This window comes from Pseudophryne corroboree, chromosome 9, assembly GCF_028390025.1.
Source record: "Pseudophryne corroboree isolate aPseCor3 chromosome 9, aPseCor3.hap2, whole genome shotgun sequence".
Lineage (NCBI taxonomy): Eukaryota > Metazoa > Chordata > Amphibia > Anura > Myobatrachidae > Pseudophryne > Pseudophryne corroboree.
The window spans coordinates 159,694,104-159,713,326 of NC_086452.1; the positions used below are offsets into that span (position 1 = coordinate 159,694,104).

Consider the following 19,223-nt stretch of genomic DNA (forward strand, 5'->3'; position numbering starts at 1 on the left):
ATATATATTATGATTCTGGAACACATAATACATATATATTTATCATATATATTATGATTCTGGAACACATAATACTGGTGTAGATAGGAAGATTGCACATGATCACATAGCATTATTTGTTTAAAAATTATACCCAAATTGTAGGTTAAATATCCAGTGGAATTGCCCTGGAGATGATCACAATCTTTGTGATACATTGCTACCTATTATAGCCTGTTCCCTAGAGATGATTTTTTTTAACTCACATTTAATACCATTCATATATATCAATCACAATCGCTCTTCTCACATATTTACACTATATTTATTCTCACTCTTTTTATTATGGATATGCATCCCTTCTTTTATAATAATTCTGTATAACACAATATTTCTTCTCTATTTTTTGTCAACACATTACTATAAACATACTGTCATTTTTTGTTTTTCTCCCAAATCTTTCACTTGTTTTTTATTGTTTTTTGTTTTCGTACTTTCACATATGATTAGTGGACCACATATCATTTATTTAGGTAAACCGTGTACAATACACATTGAAATATGAATGAAATGTTTTTTGCTTGAAGTACTTTATCTTTTATTTTTATTAATTTTCATTAATGGATTTCAATAGTGACCAAATGTATTTATTATGTACACTAGTATTACAATTTTTAAAACATTGTTTATAGGTATACTTTTAATACCGTTATATGATATATTAACATATTGACACAAATGTAACTTAAATGTTGTTTTACATGTGTCTGCTATTATAATTATTTTATAATATATGTATTACAGATGATGCTGTAGCGCAACGATATGATTCAACGATACCAAGTTGCAATGTTACAGATGCGCTAATGCACAGGCCTAGCATAATTGGGAAAACAACAATTCGCACAACAGTCGCTGAAACGGCGAATGAACAATTTGCAACGCCCTCGATCGGACATAACAGCCTAAAGAAGAATGCTAAGCCTGCTATGCCGTTGGTTATGGGGATACATCACGGCTGTATCAACCCGAACAAACGCAGACCGCATCGACCAAGAATGAACGACAAAGGTTATAATTCAGCATTTTACCGATCTTAAAAGAAATTGTCATATTCCGAAGATGATGTGCCTCAACGGATTAGGATTGCGTTACAAACTGTATCAAGTGTCAGTAACGTGGCCGGTGTAACAGCATAATAGAGACAATGACACAAGAACAGCAGAATAGTTCTGGTGAAATGTTAATAGTTGTTGCAGGTATTCCTGGTAATACTACAGCAGTTGATTGTGTAGCAGCAACACCCAATATTTTTACCACGGACGCCGGGCACGCACATCGACCGACGTGTGTGTACCGGAACACGGTTGATCACAAGGCCATACTTTGCCCCGCTGTAGTAGTCCAGGAGCACTGGTTATCACCCAACATAGCTGGTGGAATTCAAAATTCAGAACAAGAAGACCAATACGCTGAAAAACAATTTTATGCGTTGATGGGTAAGATACGGGAAGATGTTGAGAACATGGGTGTAAATGCCGGATATTTGTTAAAACCCATTAAAGGTGCGTGCCACAGTGCTAAATGTAAACATGACATTATTAAAGAAGTTGTTGAGACGTATATGAGTGGCCTGCCAAAATACATAGATCGGTCAGTTTAGAAAACTGCTTTCGATATATACAGTGTAATACACAGTAATATGTGGTATGTGTACAATGATATAAATGGTGTGAATCTTTTTTCGTTAATGTACATGATACCTGCCTTTCGAAAAAGACGCCCTGCTGGCGTTGAAACGCGTTAAGGACACAGGCTTCTTACTATAAGGATCTACACCTTAAGGACACGGGGAGCTTTATGTACAACAGTGACAAGCCCTGCCTATTCGGATTCACTGTTCATTCTTGCGGTCAGGAACACCTGTGCTGCATTCTTTCATCTCTGCAGCCCGACCGCACACTCCAAGTTGGAGCGGTGGAAGCTACGGGTGCCGTCTTCCCCAGTCCGGCGCAGACCGGCGAACGGAGCCCTTGTCGGGTGCCTGCCCAACAGAAGATAGGCTTATTGCGAGCCACACACACCAGGATTGTTCATCTTATGTAACTCCGGATCTATCAGCCAATAGCCCCCGTTTGCAAAGCACGGAGGTACCGGAGACGGTGTGGATTGGGCTAGGACGGCTCATTGGGATACTCCGCACGGCGCGGCTTCCACACTATCCGCTGAGGCTCTGGTGAGTGTCTCCATCCAAACTACGGGACAGCACCAGGGAGCAGAGACCGAAGAAGCTCCTGCTCAGTGGTAACTGTGTGTACAGATATTTAAACACATGTTTTCTTCTGCAATAGCCACCTATTGTCATGAACTTATGATTTTTGCAACTCTTTAAAAGAATACAGTTGTTAGTGACTTTTGTTCTACCAATTAGTATCATCAGTGTGCACATACAGAACCCACAACGGTTTTTTACCTTCCAGGTGTTACTTATAAATTAATTACATGCTAATAGGATTATTCACTATTGATGCTTTAATTATTTAAAAAAAAATAGAGGCATATCAAGTGCTAATTCATACTATTGTGATGTTTTAAGATTGTTATTACTCCCGGGAGGTTGTTGTAATTCCTATATGCATTTTAGAAAATAAATGTTTTATTACATTCTGGTTGTCTAGCGCCACTTGTCATTTGTTTTATAGTTTCTGTTTTAAGGGATTGGCAATTCCCTTTTTCAAGAGGCTGCTGACAACCATAGTGCAGTGCTATTCACCTGAGCGCATAGTTCTTTTCCGTTTTCAAGCTAAATGTAAACATGACATTATTAAAGAAGTTGTTGAGACGTATATGAGTGGCCTGCCAAAATACATAGATCGGTCAGTTTAGAAAACTGCTTTCGATATATACAGTGTAATACACAGTAATATGTGGTATGTGTACAATGATATAAATGGTGTGAATCTTTTTTCGTTAATATACATGTCTGGACATGTCACGATGTAATATACAGTAATATATGGTATGCAGCGATATAAACGGTTTAATACACAGTAATATGTGATATGTATGCAACGATATACACGGTATAATACACAGTAATATTTATTTATTTATTTTATTTATTAACCGTTTCTTATATAGCACAGCAAATTCAGTTGCGGTTTACAATTTGAAATAACAATAACAAACTGGGTGATAACAGTCATAGAGGTAGGAAGGCCCTGCTCGCAAGCTTACAATCTATAGGGAAATAGGCATATGTACACAAGGAAAGGTGCTATATATTGCAGAGAATGAGAAGACATGTGAGGATATGTGTGGACTGTACAGAGTGGATGCAATTTGATAGGAAGGTTTATGAAGGTTATGTGGGCGGTCCTGGAACTTGATACGCTTGCCTAAAGAGGTGAGTTTTCAGGAAACGCTTGCAGGTTTGGAGACTAGAGGAGAGTCTTATTGTGCGTGGTAGGGCATTCCACAGAGTGGGTGCAGCCCGATGAAAGTCCTGCAGTCGTGAGTGGGAGCGAGTAATGAGTGTGGATGAGAGACACAGGTCTTGTGAAGAGCGAAGAAGTCGGGTTGGGAGATATTTTGTGATAAGCGAAGTGATGTACGTTGGTGTAGTTTGGTTAATGGCCTTGTGTGTGAGTAAAAGTATTTTATATTGAATGTGGTAGAGTACAGTTAACCAATGGGGTGGGGGGGGGGACTGACAGAGTGGATCTGCAGACGATGAACGTCTAGTGATCATGTGGTATGTATGCAATGATATAAATTGTGCAAATCTTTTTTTTTTCATTAATATACATGTCTGGACATGTCACGATGTAATATACAGTAATATATGATATGCAGCGATATAAACTGTTTAATACACAGTAATATGTGGTATGTGTACAATGATATAAATGGTGTGAATCTTTTTTCGTTAATATACATGTCTGGACATGTCAGTTGTCCATATGTCCAGGGATTCTACAGCCCTTATAATGACATACATAAATATACATAAATATATAGCGCTATGGAAGGTATAAGCAGACAGGTGTAAATGATGATCAAATTTATTGGACTAAAATTATTCAATAAAAGTCAATGTAAATATGAAATTGAACCACAATGTTAAAAATAGGAGCTATTCATATAGAATTCATAAAAACCAGTCTCTGGTAAATCACGTGACCGCGACCACGGACTAAAACGCTGATGCGCATGTCACGTGACAACGTTAATGTGGTCACGACGAGAGCGATGATGTGGGCGTCACGTGACAGCGCTAGTATGATTGTGATTGATGGCGCCATTTGGGGGAGGTTTTTAACCTGATCATGTGACTGAGAGGACGTCACCTGACTAGGACGTAGTGTGATTGCATATGCAGATCAATGCCGATCATGTGACTGGTGACGTTTCAGTCACATGACCGGATAATCAAATACTCACTAGAGTAAAAAATGCCTGGGAGACAGAGAAGCCCATTACATGTATAGCAAGTAGACCATCTAGTGTTGAGAGAAAACGAATGCATGTTGGAATTTTTATTAGTTATAAAATGTTTCTTATACTCGTTTTTTAAATTAAATAATTAAAAACAGATAGTTTTGCCTTACATATTATGAAATATTAAGACTTATGTAATTTTGAATTGAATATGTATATACAGAATTAAAGTGACTGCAGACAGGTGTGATGATTATGCATAATTGACATCCCTATAAAAAGGGGACTATGGAGCTAGGAGCTATACCTTTGAAAAATCTGTCCCTGGTGACAGCGAAACGCGTCAATACGGACATTAGTGACCTCTGAAAGGACTTCATCTGGGACATCCAGAACATCGGAAAGTGGACCTTTAGCCTGGGATTCAACTTATGGTGTGCGATCCTGCTGTTGATTATCCACCTCTCTTCCCTCTTATTTTGGCGTTGGAGCCTGTGCCATCTGGACCACCGCTAAGGGAACCATCCATCTCCAAAGAGTGGTAATTATTGTGGAATATTTCATCCCACACAAAAGGCTGTAACATCTTCTGGTCCACTGACCACTGGACATCACTGCATAGTCCCACAAGTCCTAATTTACTAGAGACTGGTTTTTATGAATTCTATATGAATAGCTCTTATTTTTAACATTGTGGTTCAATTTCATATTTACATTGACTTTTATTGAATAATTTTAGTCCAATAAATTTGATCATCATTTACACCTGTCTGCTTATACCTTCCATAGCGCTATATATTTATGTATATTTATGTATGTTTTTAGTTGGATTGACTATCCATTGTTGATATAGCTGCTCAGAGAACCGACTCATTCTAAGCGCGTGGTTACCCACTTCCAGTGAGGTATCTCCAAGCCCTCATAATGAGTGGCAGATGTATTACGTAGCCAGACGCTGACCATTTGTGCAGATAGATCATCCCCCACCCTCTGAGCCAACTTCTAAAACATTCGCATCTGGTTCACACAATGTTAGTTTCCTAATGCACTGCCCATCAATAATGTTTAATACCTAAAAACCCTACATTTGGTTCACATAATTGTATACATGTCATTTAACAAAGATGTATAGATTACATCGCTATTAGCTGTCCATTTAATATAAATGCGGCTTGTCTAAGGGTCAGATTCTGTTCTTAATAGCCAATCAATAATCATTTGATATCAGATTTATATAATTTGATATGAGTTTTATATCAAACACAATTAAAAGGGGGCGAGGCTTTAAAGGGGGCGGGGCACCTGTCAAAAGTTTGATGAAAGGTGGTTCACTATACTACTTGTGCGGGTGAGAGCAGAAGTTCGCCTAGCTGGCGCAGCGACTGGTACTTCTGCTGGTGTATCAGTAAAGTAATCAGTAAGGTGTCACGGACAGCGTTCTCAGATTGGCGTATCTGAAGAATCGCTGTGCCAGGATCGTGACACCCCCCATTCTCTAATTCCGCCACTTATGCTCAGTTCTGCATTCCTGCCAGTCAACTTTTATTTCACACAACGTAGGGAAGCCTCTATTCTCTGCAGTAACTGCAAAGTGCCTGCAGGCACAGTCAGAATGAGGTACCAGTAACACTGAGCTATGTTTGGCTATTGTAATATGTGGTCATGTGAGCAGCTGAACATCGTCACAGCACATGGGCAAGATTTAAACACCCCCCACATTCCTTGCAACTACAGTAAAGTGTATAGCACATTGCACAATTCATACATTAATGAATGATAATTGCAATTAATTTCCCATTATTTAATTGATGAGGTGTACGGAACGCAGAAAGAGCAGCTACACAAGTATGCCCCACTCCCCCTTCATCCTCCAGAATTCAGAACTTGGGTTGCTCTTGTTTGCAAGTAGAGGGGCAGTGGGGACAAAAATAACAAAATTAATAAAATAATGTTGTGGAAAGTGGGGGTTTCCTTTCCATGCAAGATGGCAATACCTGGAACATCAACATATTTAAAGCAGGAATAAATGCATTACTAACCAACATTTATCCTCCATACGAAAGATCAGAAATATCCCATCTATTGATGTATGCAGCCGTCAATAAAATTACCTCCTTCAGATGATGTTCTTTTCTTGTTCTTAACACTTCTGTTTCCCACCACAGATAATTCAATCTCTTCATGTGGCATGTCTGCAATTTTCTGCATAAACACTTTTTCCAGTTCTTGTGCCATTAAAACGATATCATCCCCTGACTGCAATAAATAGTACATTAGTGTATGATATTATAGGTTCATATTATAGTGTATAGAATACAAAATATATACTATTCTCTCTCCCCCAAAACATAAATAAATATATATACTAAAAAAATAATAAAAATTATATATATATATATATATATATATATAGATATATATAGATATAGATATATATAGATATAGATATATATAGATATATATATATAGTTTATCTTTTTGTTCTGCATTGCACAAAGAATAACTTTCCGGTAATAATCAAACAATTGCATTTCTCAACTTTGTAGCCAAAGGGAAACCAGATAACCTGCTCTAAAATGTTAGTTGTGAATACAGGTGTAGAAACTAAACATTCACTTGACACTCAGCATGGTCTCATTCTGCATGCATTGTGCTAGTCCAGATTTACATTTCACATTACAATAATAAACCACAACTGTCTAAATGAATATTCCTATTTTGCATGTAATTCTAGTACCAATAGTTTGGGGGCTCTTCCCTAAATCATTATTCTAAAAATACATTTTCTGTAAAACAGAAATTCATACATACAATGTTCACGAGCCCGGTATGTTATACCGGTGGTCGGGACCCCATCGGTAACGAGACCGACCCCGGAATCCCGACGGCGAGTGCAGCGACTACCCACGCTCGCCACACTATTATATTCCCCCTCAGGGCTTTGGTCGGCATTTTGCCGGCTGTCGGGATTCCGGCGTCGGTCTCCTGACCGCCGGGATCCCAACAGCCGGTAAATTAAGTGCATCCCGTGTGCACAACGTCTAGCCCAGGCATTCCCAACCAGGCCTCCACATAATAGGCCCATCATCATGACAGCTAAGTATTAAAGTTGTATTTGTATTTATCTCACAACATGATGAAAATACATTTGTAACTAGGGAGAGACATTAGGGCTGACAGGATAGGGATGTACACGCCAACATGGGACTAACCGCACCTACACATCACCAGTCACGCCCCCATACACACTCATTCTATGTGTTAATGCCCATAAACAGGTTAATTTAATTGGTGAGAAAAAAAAAAAAAAGACTAATTGAATAGCCCTGGGCGTTAAAGCTTAAGGCTACCCCCATTTTTCACCCCCGTTAAATTAATGTGGCTAATTGAATTCCCCCTTTAGTGTAGCATTATATGTATGATGGACAGTGACGGACTGGGGCTCCGAATCGGCCTGGGCATTATTAAAGGCGCTCACACATCACAGGGGACGCACAGGCATGATGGGGGGGGCATGTGAGCTCGTGGCACGCCGCCATTTCCATGGATATGCACTGTTCGCGCAGGGGGGCGAGGGTACACCGCGAGTCAGGGGGAATGGGCTCGCAGCACGCCCCTGTTCTTCTGGATCTCCCATGTGTCCTCTCCACCAACCCCCCCTCCCCCCACCTCCCTTTTTCCTTTCTGTACCTTTACATTTTGATATATAGTATGTTTTGCTACAGTCAGGATTGTTTGTAGTCATTTTACTAAGTAGTCATTAATATATATAAATATATATACACACACACACACACACACACACACATATATACATACACATATATATATATATATATATACACACACACACACATATACACACATATACACACACTGCTCAAAAAAATAAAGGGAACACTTAAACAACACAATGTAACTCCAAGTCAATCACACTTCTGTGAAATCAAACTGTCCACTTAGGTAGCAACACTGATGTACAATCAATTTCACATGCTGTTGTGGAAATGGTATAGACAACAGGTGGAAATTATAGGCAATTAGCAAGACACCCCCAATAAAGGAGTTGTTCTGCAGGTGGTGACCACAGACCACTTCTCAGCTCCTATGCTTTCTGGCTGATGTTTTGGTCACTTTTGAAAGCTGGCGGTGCTTTCACTCTAGTGGTAGCATGAGACGGAGTCTACAACCCACACAAGTGGCTCAGGTAGTGCAGCTCATCCAGGATGGCACATCAATGCGAGCTGTGGCAAGAAGGTTAGCTGTGTCTGTCAGCGTAGTGTCCAGAGCATGGAGGCGCTACCAGGAGACAGGCCAGTACATCAGGAGATGTGGAGGAGGCCGTAGGAGGGCAACAACCCAGCATCAGGACCACTACCTCCGCCTTTGTGCAAGGAGGAACAGGAGGAGCAGGAGGAGCACTGCCAGAGCCCTGCAAAATGACCTCCAGCAAGCCACAAATGTGCATGTGTCTACTCAAACGATCATAAATAGACTCCATGAGGGTGGTGTGAGGGCCCTACGTCCACAGGTGGGGGCTGTGCGTACAGCCCAACACCGTGCAGGACGTTTGGCATTTTCCAGAGAACACCAAGATTGGCAAATTCGCCACTGGCGCCCTGTGCTCTTCACAGATGAAAGCAGGTTCTCACTGAGCACGTGACAGACGTGACAAAGTCTGGAGACGCCAAGGAGAACGTTCTGCTGCCTGCAACATCCTTCAGCATGACCGGTTTGGCAGTGGGTCAGTAATGGTGTGGGGTGGCATTTCTTTGGGGAGCCGCACAGCCCTCCATGTGCTCGCCAGAGGTAGCCTGACTGCCATTAGGTACCGAGATGAGATCCTCAGACCCCTTGTGAGACCATATGCTGGTGCGGTTGGCCCTGGGTTCCTCCTAATGCAAGACAATGCTAGACCTCATGTGGCTGGAGTGTGTCAGCAGTTCCTGTAAGACGAAGGCATTGATGCTGTGGACTGGCCCGCCCGTTCCCCAGACCTGAATCCAATTAAGCACATCTGGGACATCATGTATCGCTCCATCCACCAACGCCACGTTGCACCACAGACTGTCCAGGAGTTGGCGGATGCTTTAGTCCAGGTCTGGGAGGAGATCCCTCAGGAGACCATCCGCCACCTCATCAGGAGCATGCCCAGGCGTTGTAGGGAGGTCATACAGGCACGTGGAGGCCACACACACTTCTGAGCCTCATTTGGCTTGTTTTAAGGACATTACATCAAAGTTGGATCAGCCTGTAGTGTGTTTTTCCACTTTAATTTTGAGGGCGACTCCAAATCCAGACCTCCATGGGTTAATAAATTTGATTTCCATTGATAATTTTTGTGTGATTTTGTTGTCAGCACATTCAACTATGTAAAGAACAAAGTATTTAATAAGAATATTTCATTCATTCAGATCTAGGATGTGTTATTTTAGTGTTCCCTTTATTTTTTTGAGCAGTGTGTATGTATATATATATATATATATATATATATATATATATATATATATATATATATATATATATATGAAACACGACAATATCTTTATCTTGCGCCAAGTTCAAAGCAGCACAATGGGAGAGGTCCCTGTTGGAAGACCTCAATAGCATGCAGAATAAAAAAAGGGTTTCCCAAGTGCGCTAAATAAGGATGTATCTACAATGATTCTTCCAGTGTTGTTTCCATGAATCAGAATTTAATACTTGAGAAGATGTGTCTGGGATCCTGTAACGGACACCCCTCACCAAGATGCTCACCCCAAACAAGAGGCCCAAGGCCAATTAGTAAAAAAAAATGTAATAACACTTGTTTGAACAAACATAATTTCCACATAAAAATCATCGTATAGTGTTTACAAAGATGTATTTAAAATGATAACAATAAAGGATAACCAGTAAGTTCGTTGTGTGGTCTTTAACTCTAGATACTCCCTCACCTTTTTCAAGGTGCGAGCTCAAGAGGGAGTATCTTCACAAACTATGCTGGAAACTCCTAACTGACAAATCCAACGCGTTTCGTCTTATCGACTTAATCAGGGGTAACAGGTATGTAAAACAGGCTTATTTGCCATTGATAGATTTATGTGTAGAGAATCACAACTTTGGATATAATGATAGAGAAAGATTCTCTTAAGTTAGCTCCTGATAGGAGCTTTCTTGGTGGTTCATTTTAGGAATCCTAATGGTCCTAGATATAAACTTCTGCCTTAAAGATAATTAGTTGAGACTCATTTGTGGAGCTCCTTATAGGGACTATTGATTGAGGTTCCCTTTAAGAATGCTGGCAGTCAGATTGTGACGCACTGCCAAAGTATAAAGTTGATTTGACAATCACAACGCAATGAAAACCTCCTCAGAAAAACTCACAGAATGGATCCTGAGAGATTCTGGCTGTGAATGGAAGTGACCATTTATCATTTTAAATACAACTTTGTAAACATTATACGATGAATTTTATGCGAAAATTGTATTTGTTCAAACATGTGTTATTAAAACAATTTTTTACTAATTGGCCTTGGGCCCCTTGTTTGGGTGAGCATCTTGGTGAGGGGTGTCCGTTACAGGTTCCCAGACACAAATCTTCTCCAGTATTCAATTCCGATTCATGGAAACAACACTTGAAGAATCATTGTAGATACCTCCTTATTTAGCGCACTTGGGAAACTGGTTTTATTATATATATATATATATATATATATATATATTTATTTATATGTGTGTGTGTGTGTGTGTGTGTGTGTGTGTGTGTGTGTGTGTGTGTTCTAGAGCTGTCCTCTTCACTTTCATTAATGTATGTGCTGTACGTGAATGGCAAGTCTAGAATACCGTACAGCAGTGGTTTTCAACCTGTGTGCTGTGGCACACTGGGGTGCCTCAGGACACTTGCAGGGGTGCCCTGGGTTGGTTGTCCAGGACCAAGTGAAATTTATGGTCAATGTAATAGGCAAAACCAGAGCTTTTGACTTCAAATCATAAAATATGTGGACAAAGAGAAGCAAATCTTATCCCTCACCACATAACTGACCCTAACAATGACATATAAACACAATTTACTTAATGTAATATTTCTTTCTAAATTTCTCAATAAGAGACTTAGGGGTGCTGTGAAAAAAAATTCTGATGCTCTAGGGCACCGTGACTCAAAAAAGTTTGGGAACCACTGCCTTACAGCCAATCAGAGCATACTAACAGTAGCACAATGCGCATAAGCTCACACCTATGTGTCCCTGGTACAGAGGAGCCAAGAGGGGATGGGAGCAGGTACTGATTACCTGGGCCAGCTGCTGAAAGGGACAGATTACTCCCTTTGCAGTGCTCAGTATTCTAATTTTTTCTGGAGTGGGTCACGCCACCCCTTCAGTACCTGGGCCCCACGGCACTCTCAACGGCCCTGCCCTTGTAAACCAGTATGAAGTGATAGTGGCTTAGACCCATGTGGTCATCGAAACATGAGCCCAGACTAATGATGTGTGTGAAGCTCCTGTCAAACTGGTGTGTGGTTATTTTCACATCCGTAAATTCATACATCAACTTGTTACTTTTGAGATGATAATTTACCTTATTATAAATGTAACAATTTGTGAACATGGTATTGAAATCTTGCATGCAGTCCAGAGCCCTTGCGTAGTAATTGTATTCCAGCCTCTTTCTTATTGTACTCAGATCCATTGGATTCTTTATAATGTGATAATAATCCTGCAAGTCAAGAATTAAACGGTTAAAACCACAGCAACAAAAAGACAAAGGCACCTCTGTCCCCTCCTTAACAAGCTATTGCCATTTTGGCAGGAGATAGGTTTGCTCTTCTGTGAAACAATACAGTTCTTTGGGGCCTATTTATTAACACTATTTTGTGAGAAATCCTCCAAAAATGCAGTTTTCAAAGGATTCCAGCAAATACAGTATGAGTAGGACGTATGCTCTAAATGAAAATATCTGTTGCTGCTTCTCAGTTTTCGATCACAAAAGCAGCCCCCATAGATTTCTACGGGACTGCTAATTAATAAAATGTACAAAGCTCCTTTGGGAGCGGGATACGAAGGATCTCGGATAGCGCCAGTTGCACATGCTCTGCTCAGTGACCGTGCTAGCACAGTAACAATGGTGGGTCTGAACCAGGAATGTATAGAGGAGGGAGAAATGGAGGGAAATTCCATGGGTTATAAAGAACAGGATGGTGTCAAGTATCTTTTTAACGTTATTTAATCTAATTTATTATAAGTTTTAATTGATTTGTTTTATGCTTAAATGTTCTATATATTTTGCGTTATCTGCACAGATAATTATGTCCGTAGTATTAGTGTATTTCCAAATGTAAAAGTGCAGTGCCAATGGGATATGTACCTATGCAAACTAGAGGAGACCATAAGCATTAAATGAGTGGCCTTTGATTGGTCTGCACGGTCAAACTTGGTTTTTTCTCTAACGTCCTAGAGGATGCTGGGGATTCCGTAAGGACCATGGGGATAGACGGACTCCGCAGGAGACATGGGCACTTTAAGAAAGTCTTTAGACCTGGGTGTGCACTGGCTCCTCCCTCTATGCCCCTCCTCCAGACCTCAGTTTGATACTGTGCCCAGAGGAGCTGGGTGCTTTTCAGTGAGCTCTCCTGAGTTTGCTGATAGAAAGTATTTTGTTAGGTTTTTTATTTTCAGGGAGCTCTGCTGGCAACAGACTCACTGCATCGAGGGACTGAGGGGAGAGAAGCAGCCCTACTCTCTGAGTGCAGGTCCTGCTTCTTAGGCTACTGGACACCATTAGCTCCAGAGGGATTGGTACGCAGGATCTCACCCTAGCCATCCGTCCCAGAGCCGCGCCGCCGTCCCCCTCGCAGAGCCGGAAGATAGAAGCCGGGTGAGTATGAGAAGAAAAGAAGACTTCAGAGGCGGCAGAAGACTTCAGAGGCGGCAGAAGACTTCATGATCTTCACTGAGGTAACGCACAGCACTGCAGCTGTGCGCCATTGCTCCCACACACCTCACATACTCCGGTCACTGTAAGGGTGCAGGCAGTAGCGGATCTTGCCACGGGCAAGCAGGACTTTTGCCCGGGGCGCCGCCTTCCGGAGGGCGCTGGCGCCATCCGGAGGGCGCCGCACCATGGCAAGATCCGCCACTGCTGTGCCCTCCGCTGCCCGCTGTGTCCCCCGGCTCTGCGTCTGTGGTCCCGGCTGTGGTCCCCTGTGAAGGGAACTAGACGCGTAGCGTCTAGTTTCCCTTCGCGGAGAGGACCTTTTGCTGTGCGGTGCGCGATGACGTCATCGCACACCGCTCAGCATTTAAGCAGCGCTTCTACTATACAGGGGGCGTAACTGACCACGCCCCCTGTGTTAAGCCACACCCCCATCCCCTGCCCGGGGCGCCGAGGGCGCTCGAACCGGCCCTGGGTGCAGGGCGCAGGGGGGGGCGCCCTGGGCAGCAATATAAACCTCTTATTTGGCAAAAGGAGCATATATACAGCTGGACACTGTATATATGCAGGAGCCCCCGCCAATTTTACACTTTTAGCGGGACAGAAGGCTGCCGTCGAGGGGGCGGGGCTTCTCCCTCCGCACTCACCAGCGCCATGTCTTTCTCCACAGCACCGCTGAGAGGAAGCTCCCCGGACTCTCCCCTGCTTATACCACGCTAGAAGAGAGGGTTTTAAAGAAGAGGGGGGGCACATAATTTGGCGCAGATAATAACAGCGCTACTGGGTAAACATTAAATTACTGTGTTTTTTTCCTGGGTCATATAGCGCTGGGGGGTGTGCTGGCATACTCTCAGGCTGTCTCTCCAAAGGGCCTTGTGGGGGAATTATCTTCAGATGAGCATTCCCTGAGTGTGTGGTGTGTCGGTATGTCTGAGGTAAAAGGCTCCCCTAAGGAGGAGATGGAGCAAATGTGTGTGTGTGAGTGGTGTCTCCGTCGACAATGCCGACACCTGATTGGATATGTGAAATTAAGTGCTAAGGTAAATTTATTGCACAAAAGATTAGAGAACAGACAGTGAATCTACACATGTCTGTCCCTATGTCGCAGAGACCTTCAGAGTCTCACAACGCTCACTATCCAAAATAATAGACACTGATATCGACACGGAGTATGACTCCAGTGTCGACTACGATAATGCAAAGTTACAGCCAAAACTGGCAGAAAAGTATTCAATATATGATTATTGTAATAAAAGATGATTTGCATATCACTGATGACTCATCTGTCCCTGACACGAGGGTACACATGTTTAAGGGGAAGAAAGCTGAGGTAAATTTCCCTCCTCTCATGAAGAAAAAGAGCGGGAATCTCCAGACAAGAGACTGCAGATTCCCACAAAGAATTCTCAGGGAGTATCCTTTCCCTACTAGGGCCAGGATACGATGGGAATCTTCCCCTAGGGTGGACAAAGCTTTGTCACGTTTACCCAAAAGGTAGCGCTGACTTAACAGCTATCCTCAGGGATCCTGCAGATAGCATGCAGTAAAGGTACTTTAAAGTCCATTTACACACATTCTCAGACCGGCGATTGTGTCGGCATGGGGTTATAGCGCTGTAGCAGCGTGGACAGATACCTTATCAGCGGAGATTGAAATCCTAGATAAGGATACCATGTTATTGACCCTAGTATGTGTGTGTGTATATACAGTATATATATATATATATATATATATATATATAAAAGATGCTGTCCTAAGTATATATATATAAAACATGCCCAAAGAGACATTAGGCTACTGGTTTCTAGAGTCAACGCTATGTCGATTTCTGCTAGACGTGTCCTGTGGAACATGCAATGGACAGGTGATGCCGACTAAAAGAGGCATATGGAAGATTTACCTTACAAGGCTGAGGAATTGTGTGGAGAAGGGCTCTCGGACCTGGTCTCCACAGCTATAGCTGGTAATTCTGATCTTTTGCCTTATATTCCCTCACAGCCTAAGAAAGCACGACATTATCAAATGCAGTCCTTTCGGTCGCAGAATAACAAGAAAGTACGAGGAGCGTTCTTTCTTACCAGAGGTAAGGGCACAGGGCACAGCTAGTTCCCAGGAACAGAAGTCCTCCCCGGCCTCTACTACATCCACCGCATGACGCTGGAGCTCCGCTAAGGGAGTCCATCCCAGTGGGAGCACGTCTTCGACTCTTCAGCCACATCTGAGTTCACTCACAGGTGGATCCCGAGGCAATAAAAATAGTTTCTCAGGGTTACAAGCTGGAATTCGAAAGGTGCCTCCTCGCCGGTTTTTCCTTTTCGGACCTACCGGCTTCTCCCCCAGAAAGGGAGATAATATTAAATACAATTCACACATTGTATCTCCAACAGGTGGTGCTCAAGGTTCCCCTCCTGCAACAAGGAAGGCGATATGACTCAACCTTGGCAGTAGTCCCGAAACCGTACGGTTCGGTCAGACCTATTTTAAAATTAAAATCTCTGAACCTATACGGGAAAAGGTTCAAATTTAAAGTGGAATCGCCCAGAGCGATCATCGCCAGTCTGGAAGGGGGAGATTTGATGGTGTATCTAGACATAAAGGCTGCATACCTTCATGTTCCCATTTATCCACTCCATCAGGTGTACCTGACAATTGCGGTACAGGATTGTCATTACCAATTTCAGGGTAATTGGCGGAAATAATGGTGCTCCTACGCAAGCAAGGAGTCACAGTTATCCCATATTTGGACGATCTCCTAATAAGGGCGAGATCAAAAGAGCAGTTGTTGAACAGCGTGTCACTTTCGCTGAAGGTGTCACAGCAACACGGCTGGATTCTCAATTTCCCGAGGTCACAGTTGGTTCCTATAACTCGTCTGCCCTTCTTGGGTATGATTCTGGATACAGACCAGAAATGGGTTTACCTTCAGATAGAGAAGGCCCGGGAACTCATGACTCTAGTCAGGGACCTATTGAAACCAAGACAGGTGTCAGTGCATCACTGCACTCGAGTTCTGGGAAAAACATTCCCTTCGGCAGGTTCCATGCGAGGACTTCAAATGGGACCTACTGGACAAGTGGTCCGGGTCACATCTACAGATTCATCAGTTGATCACCCTATCCCCCAGGGCCAGGGTATCTCTCCTGTGGTGGCTGCAGAGTGCTCACCTTCTAGAGGGCCGCAGATTCGGCATTCAGGACTGGATCCTGGTGACCACGGACGCGAGCCTCCGAGGCTGGCGAGCAGTCACACAGGGAAGAAATTTCCAAGGTCTTTGGCCAAGTCAAGAGACTTGTCTTCACATCAACATATGGGAACTAAGGGCCATATACAACGCCCTACGTCAAGCGGAGACCTTTCTTCGCGACCAACCGGTTCTGATCCAGTCAGACAACGTCACCGCAGTAGCTCATGTAAACCGCCAAGGCGGCACAAGGAGCAGAGTGGCGATGGCGGAAGCCACCAGAATTCTTCGCTGGGCGGAGAATCATGTAAGAGCACTGTCAACAGTGTTCATTCCGGATGGGACGCAGACTTCCTCACCAGACATACGTCCTGAAGAGTGGAGACTTCATCAGGAAGTCTTCGCACAGATTGCAGTTCGGTGGGGACTGCCACAGATAGACATGATGGCATCCCGCCTCAACAAAAAGCTGTAGGAGTTATTGCGCCTGGTCATGAGACCCTCAGGCAGTAGCGGTAGACGCTCTAGTGACACCGTGGGTGTTCCAGTCAGTCTATGTATTTCCTCCTCTTCCTCTCATACCCAAGGGTTGAGAATAATAAGAAAAAGGAGGAGCGAGAACAATCCTCATTGTTCCAGATTGGCCACGAAGGATCTGGTATCCGGATCTGCAGGAAATGCTTACAGAAGATCCGTGGCCTCTTGCAACAGGGCAGGACCTGTTGCAACAGGGCCCATGTCTGTTCCAAGACTTACCGCGGCTGCGTTTGACGGCATGGTGGTTGAACGCCGGATCCTAGCGGAAAAAGGCATTCCGGATGAGGTCATTCCTACTCTGACAAAGGCTAGGAAGGACGTGACATCTAAACATTATCACCGTATATGGCGAAAATATGTTTCTTGGTGTGAGGCCAGGAATGCTCCTACGGAAGAATTCCATCTGGGCTGTTTCCTTCACTTCCTACAAACTGGAGTGAATTTGGCCCTAAAACTTAGGCTCCATTAAGGTTCAGATTTTAGCCCTATCCATTTTCTTTCAAAAAGAATTGGCTTCTCTCCCAGAAGTTCAGACTTTTGTGAAGGGAGTGCTGAATTTTCAGCCTCCTTTTGTACCTCTGGTGGAGCCCTGGGACCTTAACGTGGTGTTAAGTTTCCTTAAGACACACTGGTTCTGAACCACCTAAAACGGTAGAGTTAAAATATCTCACTTGGAAGGTGGTCATGTTATTAGCCTTGGCTTCGGCTAGGCAAGTGTCGGAATTGGCGGCTTTGTCTCATAAAAGCCCCTATCTGGTTTTCCATGTCGATAGAGCGGAGTTGCGGACACGTCCTAAATTCCTGCCTAAGGTGGTATCATCCTTTCATATGAACCAGCCTATTGTGGTGCCTGTGGCTACGCGTGACTTGGAGGACTCCAAGTCCCTGGTTGTGGTCAGGGCTTTGAAAATTTACGTAGCCAGAACGGCTAGAGTGAGAAAAACAGAATCACTGTTTGTCCTGTATGCTGCCAACAAGCTTGGCGCTCCTGCTTCAAAGCAGACTATTGCCGCTGGATTTGTAACACCATTCAGCAGGCTCATTCTACAGCTGGATTGCTGTTGCATAAATCGGTTAGGGTCCATTCCACTAGGAAGGTGGGCTCTTCTTGGGCGGCTGCCCGAGGGGTCTCGGCATTACAGTTGTGCCGAGCTGCTACTTGGTCAGGTTCAAACACTTTTGCTAAGTTCTACAAGTTTGATGATACCCTGGCTGAGGAGGACCTCTTGTTTGCTCAATCGGTGCTGCAGAGTCATCCGCACTCTCCCGCCCGTTTGGGAGCTTTGGTATAATCCCCATGGTCCTTACGGAGTCCCCAGCATCCTCTAGGACGCTAGAGAAAATAAGATTTTAAACCTACCGGTAAATCTTTTTCTCGTAGTCCGTAGAGGATGCTGGGCGCCTGTCCCAAGTGCAGACTACTTCTGCAATACTTGTATATAGTTATTGCTTCAATAAGGGTTATATTATAGTTGCATCGGTCTTGAACTGATGATATGTTGTGTTCATACGGTTAACTGGGTAGTTATCACAAGTTATACGGTGTGATTGGTGTGGCTGGTATGAATCTTGCCCTTGGATTAACAAAATCCTTTCCTCGTACTGTCCGTCTCCTCTGGGCACAGTTTCTCTAACTGAGGTCTGGAGGAGGGGCATAGAGGGAGGAGCCAGTGCACACCCAGGTCTAAAGACTTTCTTAAAGTGCCCATGTCTCCTGCGGAGCCCGTCTATCCCCATGGTCCTTACGAAGTCCCCAGCATCCTCTACGGACTATGAGAAAAAGATTTACCAGTAGGTTTAAAATCTTATTTTTTTGGCCTGCCATATTATGTGGTCTCTGTCCTAGCTTTCACTAGGGCTATATATCAGAATATGCAAACCCAGGGTCAAGAATTAAATGGTAAAAACCACAGCAACAAAAAGACAAAGGCACCTCTGTCCCCTCCTTAACAAGCTATTGCCATTTTGGCAGGAGACAGGTTTGCTCTTCTGTGAAATAATACAGTTCTTTGGGGCCTATTTATTAACATTATTTTGTGAGAAATCCTCCAAATATGCAGTTTTCAAAGGATTCCAGCAAATACAGTATGAGTAGGACGTATGCTCTAAATGAAAATATCTGTTGCTGCTTCTCAGTTTTCGATCACAAAAGCAGCCCCCATAGATTTCTACGGGA

General features: G+C 43.2%; 1 protein-coding gene across 9 annotated transcripts in view; it reads right to left on the minus strand.

The window, feature by feature from the left end:
* Nucleotides 1-19,223, minus strand: part of BRDT (bromodomain testis associated) — a 351,401-nt gene that overhangs the window by 242,877 nt on the left and 89,301 nt on the right. For all 9 annotated transcript variants that reach the window (XM_063939905.1, XM_063939900.1, XM_063939907.1 and 6 more), the window contains 2 exons: nt 11,977-12,114; nt 6,531-6,675 (listed from right to left, as the gene is read on the minus strand). In XM_063939905.1, the coding sequence (XP_063795975.1) occupies nt 6,531-6,675; nt 11,977-12,114 (283 nt within the window). The remainder of the gene's footprint in view (nt 1-6,530; nt 6,676-11,976; nt 12,115-19,223) is intronic.